The sequence below is a fragment of the Mandrillus leucophaeus genome, unplaced genomic scaffold, assembly GCF_000951045.1.
Source record: "Mandrillus leucophaeus isolate KB7577 unplaced genomic scaffold, Mleu.le_1.0 Scaffold178, whole genome shotgun sequence".
Taxonomy (NCBI): Eukaryota; Metazoa; Chordata; class Mammalia; order Primates; family Cercopithecidae; genus Mandrillus; species Mandrillus leucophaeus.
This window is the reverse complement of record NW_012101787.1, coordinates 2143328-2153547: the sequence shown is the minus strand read 5'-3', so window position 1 is coordinate 2153547 and position 10220 is coordinate 2143328. Positions and strand designations below refer to the sequence as shown.

The window sequence follows — 10220 nt, the reverse complement described above, 5'->3', positions numbered from 1 at the left end:
AGAAAGAAAGAAAGAAAGAAAGAAAGAAAGAAAGAAAACTAGCCAGATCAGTAATCACATTAAATGCAAATGGCCTAATCATGGCATAACCCACAGGCCAACTTCCCATTTCTGTAAATAAAGCCTTATTGGAACACAGCCAGGCCTATTCATTTACATACTTTCTATGGCTGCTTTCACACTACGTCATAGTTGGGTAGTAGCAATCTAAACCATATGGCCTGAAAAGCCTAAAATATTTACCATTTGGCCCTTTAGGCAAACAGTTGCTGACCTATGGTTTAATCACTCCTACTGAAAACAGTAATTATCAGAATGGATATAAAAGCAACACATACCTATACGTTACCTATAAGAAATTCACCTTAAATATAAAGACACAGATGGATTAAAAGTAGAGGATGGAAAGAAACATACTATGCAAATATTTCCTCAAAGAAAGTGAGAGTGGGCTATACTGCTATCAAACAAAGTAGATTTCTGGATGAGAAATAGCACCAGAGTTAAGGAGAAACATTGACTCCAGTGATAAAAGAGTCAATTCACCACAAGGACATAACAATCCTCAAAGAATATCTGCCTAAGAACAAAGCTTCAAAAATAGACAAGACTGAAAGGTGAAATAGGCAAAACTAAAATGATAGTTGCAAATTTCAATATCTATTTCTCACTGTATAATAGAACAAGTGAGAAAATCAGAAGGGATGTAACAATCATTTATAGAACATCCACACCAAATATAAAATACACATTTTTTCCAAATGCACAATCACTGTAAGACACATTTGCTGTGCTGTAAAACAAGGTTAAAGAAATAGTAAAAGTTTCAAATCATATAGACCTGGAATCTCCAACCCCTGAATCACAGACCTATGTGGGTCTGTGGCCTCACAGTGGGAAGTGAGCAGCAGGCAAGTGAGTTAATCTTCATCTGTATTTACAGACACTCCACATCTCCCACATTACTGCCTGGGCTCCACCTCCTGCCAGATCAACAGCTAAGCATTAGATTCTTATATGAGTGCAAACCCTACTGTGAGTTTCACTTGTGAGGGATCTAGGTTGAGTGCTCCTTATGAGAATCTAATGCCTGATGATCTGTCACTGTCTCCCATCACCCCCAGATGCGACTATCTAGTTGCAGCAAAATAAGCTCAGGGCTCCCACTGATTCTACATTATGGTGAGTTGCATTATTATTCCTTATATATTGCAATGTAATAATAATAGAAATAAAGTGGACAATAAGTGTAATACATTTGAATCATCCTGAAACCATCCTCCTTCCCCTGGTCCATGGAAAATTTGTCTTCCACAAACTGTTCCCTGGTGCCAAAAAGGTTGGGGGCTGCTGTTATAGACCATATTCTCTGATCTTAATGAGATGTAACTAGAAATCTATAATAAAAGCTCATCCTGGGATCATCCTTCACTCTCAGGCTGGGCATTCCTCTTGCCTTTCTCCCTTATCGAGTCCCTTGTTTCCTGAACTGTGTTTCCTCTTCATTGTTTTAGTTTATCCTTTTGGTGGAGCACATTTTCCTATAGTTTTATGAGAGAGGGTGCATGGGAGCTGAGCTGAATATCTCATCTTTGCCCTGACGGATCCCCTCTCTACCTTTCTCCACCATGCTCTGTGCACTCAGAGGCCGACACACACAGTTGGCGTCAATGGATTCCCATGTCCTCTGACTTCTGGAGGAGTTTAAATAAGAGTAGGCATCAGCAGGGAAGGAACAGAGACAGGACACTGAGGTTGGGATATACGTATAGTATCTTCCAGCTTTTTTTCTGTCAGGTCACTCAGCACAAGCCGTGTCCCTTGAGGGAAGATCTCAGATCCTAGAAGGCAGACCTCTCCCTGCAGACCTTTTGTACCTCAGTGCTGGTCACAGCTCTCTTTCCACTCCTCTTTGGGCAAGGGGTTCCTAATCCCTCACTTCACTATTGCCATGGTTTTTCTATGATTTGATAAGATCTTTGTAAGTACAGTCTTTATTAACATTCTCTTCCAATATCCCAGTTTGCATTTTTTCTGTCTTCCAGTCAGGATTCTTTATGATATAGGAGGTAAAAAATTTAACAACTTGGTTCTCAGAAAATGTACTCTGGGTGGCTAGAACTACAGGCATATGCCCGGCTATTTTTAATTTTTTTGTGGAGACAGAGTCTGGCTGTAGGGTCTTGCCGTGGGGTCCCACCGAGGCTGGTCTTGAACTCCTGGCCTAAGGTTACCCTCTGACTTCACTCTTGTACCTTACATGGCAAAAGGGGCTTTGCATGAGTTGTTAGAAGCAGAGAATCTTGCCCAGGTGTGGTCACGGAAGGATCCAATGAGAGAAGGAGGAGGAGAGATTCAAAGTGTGAGAACGACTCGACCCATCATTGCTGGCTGTGAAGATGGAGTAAGGGGCCATGAGTCAAGGGGTGTGAGTAGTCCCTAGAAGCCTGGAATGACCCTTGGGTGACAACCTGCAAGCAACAGGGATCTCAGTTCGATACCCACAAGGAACTGAACTCTGCCAAATCCCAAATGAGCACAAGGACATGGATCTTCCTGCAGAACCTCCAGAAAGGAAAACAGACCTGCCAGCACCTTGACTTCAGCCCTGTGAATCCCTTGGCACTCTTCCAGCCTAGAGAACTAAGGAAATTTTGTGGTGTTTAAGCCACTAAGTTTGGGGTCATTTGTTAGGGCAGCAATAGAAACCTAACTTCCTTTTAATGGCTCGGTATGCTGGGCAAGATTCTCTCCTTCTAGGGTTCATGAGATTAGACTGGCTTCACTCACATTGCCCAGGATAATCTCTCTTGCTCAAGCTCAGATCCTTGTTCACATCCGCAAAGTCCCTTTTGCCATGTAAGGTACAAGAGTGAAGTCGACACCTTAGGCCAGGAGTTCAAGACCAGCCTGGGTGAGACCCCATAGCGAGACCCCACAGACTGACTCTGTCTGTACCAAAAAAATAGTAAAAATAGTTGGGCATATGCCTGTTATTCTAGCCACCCAGAGGAGGGAAGGTTGCTTGAGTCCTGGAGGTCAAGACTGCAATGAGCTATGAATGTACCACCTGGGCAAGAAAGTGAGACCCTGTCTCAAAAAAAAAAAAAAAAGAGAGAAGAAAAGAAAAGAGAAAGAAATATAAAGAGTATTCTTCTCATTCTGTTCAGAGAGGTACATACTGCATCGTTGGAGTGAATTGCTTATGGAAAGCAGCCGGCAGGCAGCTTCTTTTTTCTTACTGCAGACATCAAATATCTCTATACATGAAAGGGCAGTAAGGTCATCTGTCCATCCCCCTGCTTTAGGGAGGGCTTCATAAAACTGTCCTACAAGGAATAAGTCATCTTTGGACAAGTCAGCCGCAGGATCCTGAGTGTCACCTTGGAAACTGTTGCATAATTTACCAATCTGGAACAGACCTATTTTGCAAGTCTGAACTCCAAATTTTAGTTAAAGCAAAATGTGGTTGGTGATCCTGTTGTCGGCTTTCTCGCCTGGTCCCCAGGATGGCATCGCTGAAAGTCAGAGCCTCACCTGAGCAAGCGACGTGGCAGTGGTTGTTCTCCTGCAGCTTTCCATGTCTGCACCACGTGAAGCTGTTGATCTGGAAGATGCCGTAGTCGATGCTGCCGTCATCCAGGACCCTCTGGGCAGTGGTGTTATAGCCGCTCTCGTAATATGCCATGCAGATCCCTGGAGGGGCAAAGCCAGAAATGCCACCAACGGAAGTGCATTGTTTGCTGTAAGCCTGGTCTGAGGGTGAGTTTCCTTATCCCTGTTACCTGACTGCTTCTTCCCAATACTCCTTGGGGCGGAGTGGGGCAGGTATGCACCCAGGGGGCACACCGGGGGCACATTGGGGGCTGGGATGGCGCACCTGAAGCTGCACACCCAGTCAGCGCTGAGCCTAACCTAGAGCAAAAGTCAGGTCCCCCCACTCCCCACAATGCCAGCAAAGGTGGCGTTATTTTCCCCTTCCCTGGCTGGTGTCGTAAGGGCAGGACTTCAGGAATAACGAAATGAGGGGCAGGGGAGGAAGGAGAGGAGACCCAGGGAGCCACAGTTAGGCCGGCAGCCGCCCCGGGTGCGGTGAGGGCAGAGTATGGTTAGCTGGGAAGACACAGCAGGGAGTGTGGCCAGGACCTTCAACATCTCAAGGGGAGGTCAAGGACAGAAAGAGAGGAGGAAAGAAAGAATCTCACAGTTTCCAAGGCTGAAGCCCCAGTAGTTGTCCAGGCCAGCCCTCGAGAATATTTTTGCCAGTTTGCAGCGCGTGTAGATTTTGGACTCAGCGCCTGTGACCAGGCAGCCAATGAGGGTCAGAATACCCGCAGCCTTCATCCTCAGAGCCTGCTGGAGACAGAACCTGCCAACGAGCAGGAGAACGGGTCAGACGATCTTGATTCGGGAACTTTGAAATCCAGCGGCGGTGACTGTGCACAGCCCTGCCTAGATGCTGCCTGTCACTTTGGTCATTCAGAGCCACCATCAGGCAAAACCGGCCACTCTACAGTCCAGGGAAGGAATGTGACTGAAGGCTGTTTCCTTAGTGCTTTTCCATACAGTAACTTTCAAGTCAATGCTGTGTTCCCAGGGTTAAGCAAACAAAAAAATTAACCTTCCAGGTGAAAACCACAGGGGGCATTTTCAGGATTTCTATTTGAATTTTATGAATAAAGAATAGAATACAAGGGTGAAACATTCCCTAGACTGCTGACCCTTGAACAACATAGGTTTGAACTGCGTGGGTCCATTTATACCTGAATTTTCTTCTTCCTCTGCCACCCCTGAGACAGGAAGACCAACCCCTCCTCCTCCTCCGCCTCAGCCTGGTCAGTGTGAAGACAACCAGGATGAGGGCCTGTATAATGATCCACTTCCACTTAACAAATAGTGAATATAATATAATAGTAAATATTTACTGTTAACAAATAGTTAATATTTACAAATAGTGAATGTATCTTCTCTTCTTTATGATTTTCTTAATAACATTTCATTTCTCTAGCTTACTTTATTGTAAGAATCCAGTATAGAAGACATAGAACATACAAAATATGTGTGGATTGGCTCTTCATGTTATCGATAAAGCTTTCCGTCAGCAGTACATTATTAGTTGTTAAGCTTCTGGGGAGTCAAAAGTTAAGTGCAAGATTTTCAACTGAGCAGGTGTTGGCACCCCTGGCCCCTGCATTTGTTCAAGGATCAACTGGATGTGTAGAAACAGACACCCCATTTCAGCCAGAGATGAAAGACACGTGGGCCTGTAGGGATAACTTTAAGATTCATTGTTTGGGGGTTTACTGAAGGGTGAAGATTAAGCACCTAGTCTTTCATTTTCTTTTCTTGATGCAATTCAAAATGTGGGAGCGTTGCTTCCAAAGTATCAGTGTTTTATCTTAGATGGCAAATGCATTGCTTTGCTAGGCTTCACCACCAGTGCTCTGGGGGGGCCTCCTAAAAGTCTGGCACCTGACTGGGGAGCAAGAGGGATGGATGACGATGGCTCACGAAAGGAGGAAAGCACCTGGGGGAGCAGAGGGGCAATAAAGAGACCCCCGCGGAATCATCTGAAATGGGAGTAGGATCAAGGGTGCTGTCTCCTGCTGCCTACTGATTTTCCACAATCTCCTCCCCTCTTGAAATAATGTCTTCCCCAAATACAGCAGCCTTGCTGGGATGGGGTGAAGTGAAATTTCTGACACCTGCTCGGGATCCTGAACTTGCTGTTCATACATATGTTCATCCCGTGTCATTTTCTGCACTTGCCTAGAAACTTCTCCAGTCATTAGTTTCTCTCCCTGGGGCTGGATTGCTGCATTGAAAGGCTAGGCCCAAAACAGGGCTAAGTAGTCATCAGCAAGGCCACCACACCAAGTAACAAGCGGGGCTTTAAGGTAACTAAGCCAGAAGGTAAGAACTGTGTTTCATGAGGAGCACGCACATTACAAACGTGAAGAGCAAGGGTCAGCAAATTGGGTCTGCTTTTGTATGTAAAGTTTTATCGAAACATAGCTACACCCATTTGGTAATATATTGTTGGTGGCTGATTTCCTGCTGCAGTGGCAGAGTTGAGTAGCTGTGTTAGAGGTTGTATGGACCACGAAGCCTAACATATTATTATCTGGCCCTTTTCAGAGAAAGCATGCCAGGCTGTGGCGTACAGCATGGTGTTAAGCTGTGAGGGACAGACAAACAAGGTTTAAGATGCAGAGCTTAGGCCAGGCACGGTAATCCCAGCACTTTGTGAGGGTGAAGAGGGCAAATTGCTTGAAGCCAGGAATTTGAGACCAGCCTGGGCCACAAAGGTAGACCTCTGTCACTACAAAATACACAAAAATTAGCCAGGCATGGTGGTGTGTGACTGTGGTGCCACCTATTTGGGAGGCTGAGGTGGGAGGATCTTTTAAGGCTCAGAGGTTGAGGCTATTGTGAGTTGTGATTATGCCTCTTCACTCCAGCCTGGGCAACACAGTGAGACCCTGTCTCAAAAAAAAAAAAAAAAAGATGCAGAGCTTACAAATAAAGTGGGTTTCCATCCCCTGCCTTGGAATTTTACTGATCTCAAACAAGTCAAAACAAAACCCACAGCAATGATAACCCCAAGCATCATGTCCTGCATCCTTCAAGAACCTGCCATTGCTGGTTCTCAGGGGCAGGTGGCTTCGTAAGAGTAATTCAGGTCTTACTGAAAAGGCAGATTCCCGGTGCCTGCCCCAGAGGCCGATTTCTCAGGTGAGTCTGCGGAAGAAACACTGTTCCACTTATTCAGTCGGTGACTGGCAGCTCAGGTGAGCATCCTGTATCCCCTGAAGCCATGTCTGATTCTAACAAGGCGCAAGTTTCCTTCGAGAACCTTTCTTTAGAGTGTTAGAGAAAGAAAAATTCTTAGTCCTTTGTTTCTCACCACCTAGAGATGCGAGAATTCTACTTCTTGGGACTAAAAGCTATATCATCCTGCATGCTTGTGTTCTGAGGCAGGTGATAACTGTCTTCTGGGCCTTAATATCTCTCATTTTTTCTCTTTTCCTCTCAACAATCCTCCTCACTACACAACTTGGCCAGGGCCTCCTGTACAAGTGAGAGCTGTTCTCTAAGGCAACAGTCTGCAAACTTCATCACAAATTCCATTAATAAAGTTAAGCATGTATCCTCTTTAGATGTATCTTAAATTATAAATCACACTTCTGTATCTCTGTACTAATATGCTACATAAATTATCAACACACACAAAACTAAAATCTGAAAATGAATGAAAGAGGTGCAATTAACATTAAAAATTTATTAACAGCACATTTCTTTGCTATAGTTATATTGTTCATTAATAAAATATTTTCAAAAGAGGGCCACAAAAGAAATTAAAAATTTTTAATGTATAATCAACATGATTTCATTATTTTTTTAAAAATTGGCTTGACATTTTGTGAATCAATAACTAAAGAGCTGGTTTCAAGGCCCATTTATTTCTGTGTTCAGATTTAATGACACATTTGAAATGAATTCTCATTGGAATATGTAGATCTAAGTATAAGTTTATTGTTAGTTGCACTAATGAATCATTATATTTTATTAAATTCTATCTACAAATAATGCAAAGGTTTTGTTGAAATCTAGTTTTAAGCTTATATAGTATTACACTGTGTAGATATAACATATTTAGCCAATTCCATATTGATTCACACTTAACGGTATTTTTTTCTTCTATGATAAACATACTACAATTAGTAATCTTGTACATTTGTCATTTGTACATTTGCAAGAATATCTGTTGGATACATTCCTGAACATTGAATTGCTGGGTTAAGGACTGTAATTTTGTAATTTTGCTAGATGTTGCCAAATTGCCTTCCATGTGGGCTTGTATGAGGAAGATGGCTAGCATACTGTGTTACCAAAGGTTAAGATATTTGCCAATATTAGAGATGAAACGTAATTTTGTCAGCATAGTTTCAATTTTAGTTTCCCTTATTTCAAGCTGTCTGAGCATCTTTTCTTGTCTTTAGAAGCCATTTGTGGACTTTTCTCTCCTCTCTCTCTCTCTCTCTTTTTGAGACAGAGTCTCCCTCTGTTGCCCAGGCTGGAGCTCAGTAGTGTAATCTCGGCCCACTGCAACCTCCACCTCATGGGTTGAAGCGATTCTCATGCCTCAGCCTCCCGGGTAGCTGGGATTACAGGCATGTGCCCCCACGCCCAGATAATTTTTGTATTTTTAGTAGAGACGGGGTTTCACCATGTTTGCCAGGCTGGTCTCAAACTCCTCATCTCAAGCAATCTGCCCACCTCGGTCTCCCAAAGTGCTGAAATTACAGGCATGAGCCATGGCACCTGACCTACATGCTTTTTCTTGTGAATTGTCTATAATATGAGAAAATATATAGGTTTTTCTTCAAACATCTTTTTCAAAATGCTTTGAAATAGAAATTTTACAATCAATGAGAAAATAGAGACAGATGGTCTTTTTTTTTTCAAAAATGCTTGTTTAGTAAGTTTTCAGATACATAGTAAATATACAAAAGCCATTTATATTCTTATATACTAGGAATAGAAAATAGAATCTGAAATAACAAAATATCATTTACAGTAGCACACACAAGAATATGACGTACTTAAATGTAAACCTAACAAAATCTGTGTAGGATATATATGCTGACAACTATAAGACAGATGAAAAGTTAAAGAAGACCTAAGTGGAAAAGATATACCATGTTCCTGAATTCAAAAATTCAGTGTTGTTAAGATTTAATCTATAGATTTAATGGAATTCCAATTAAAATCCCAGAAAATTGTTTCAAAAATATCAGTAAGATGATCTTGAAACTTAAATGGAAGGGCAAATGGACTAGAATAAACAAAACTATTCAGAAAAAGAAAGAAATTGAAGGACTCATTCTACATGATTTTAAGACAATATAAAGCTGTAGTAATCAAGACAGAATGATATTGGTGGGAAGATAGACCCATAGACCAGTGGAACAGAAGAGAGAGCCCAGAAATAGATCTACAAATATTTAGTCAACAAAATTTTTATAAAGATGCTGATTAAATTCAATGGAAAAATGGTGTTCTTTTCACCAAATGGTACTAAAATAAGACTGTCTATGTCCAAAACACATGTTCAAAACCAACAAAATAAAAGAAGGCATACTGAAGAATACATACCTTATATCTCATATAAAAATTAATTCAAAATGGATCAAAGACATAAATGTAAAAAGTGAAGCTATGAAATTCTATAAGTAAATATAGAAAATCTGCAGGACTTGGGTTTGGCAATAAAATTTTAGATATAACAACAAAAGCACAATCCATGAAAGGAAAAAAAAAACCGTTTAGTTGAACTTGATCAAAATTAAAAACTTTTGCTCTTTGAAAGACACTGTTAAGAGAATGAAAAGACTAGCTACAGACTGGAAGAAATATTTATAAATCACATGTCTGATGAAAGCTTTGTATTCAGAATATATAAAGAACTCTTAAAATCTAACCATAAGCAAACATATGACCCAATTAAAAATGGGCAACTGATTTAAGCAGACACTTCATCAAATAAGAAGTTCAAATGACAAATAAGCATATGAAGAAATGATCAATATCATTGTCACCAGCGAAGTATAAATTAAAACCACAATTATATATCACTTCCCACTAATTAGAATTGCTAAAATCAATCAGACGACACCAAATGATGATGAAGACAGAGAACCGTAAGAACTCCCATTTATCACTGGTGGGAATGCAAAGTGGTACAGTCACTTTGGAAAACAGTTTGGCAGCTTCTTATAAACTTAAGCACAGACTTATCATATAAACCAACAATCACACTTCTAGGTATTTAATCAAGTGAATCAGAAACTTACATTCACACAAAACCAAGTTAATCTATGTTTATAGCAACTTTATTCATAATCACTAAAAAATGGAAGCAACAAAGATGACCTTCAACAGGCAAATATATTTAAAAATCGTGATCTATTCATACAATGGAATACTACTCAGCAATGAAAAGAATGAGCTATTTGATTCCCGCAGCAATGTGGATGAATCTTAAATGCATTTTGCTAAATGAAAGAAGCCAGACCCAAAAGACTACATGTTATATAATTGCAGGCATATGACATTATAGAAAAGGCAAAACTGGTCGGGCGCAGTGGCTCACGCCTGTAATCCCAGCACTTTGGGAGGCCGAGACGGGCGGATCATGAGGTCAGGAGATCGAGACC

General features: G+C 41.4%; 1 protein-coding gene across 1 annotated transcript in view; it reads right to left on the bottom strand.

The window, feature by feature from the left end:
- Window positions 1-6843, bottom strand: part of LOC105537668 (lysozyme-like protein 1) — a 24090-nt gene extending 17247 nt beyond the window's left edge. Inside the window, exons 1-3 of the mRNA XM_011977321.1 lie at window positions 6690-6843; window positions 4206-4369; window positions 3538-3696 (exon numbers count right to left, since the gene is read on the bottom strand). Coding sequence (XP_011832711.1) covers window positions 3538-3696; window positions 4206-4344 — 298 coding nt within the window. The 5' untranslated portion in view covers window positions 4345-4369; window positions 6690-6843. The remainder of the gene's footprint in view (window positions 1-3537; window positions 3697-4205; window positions 4370-6689) is intronic.
- Between the last annotated feature and the right edge of the window lie 3377 nt (window positions 6844-10220).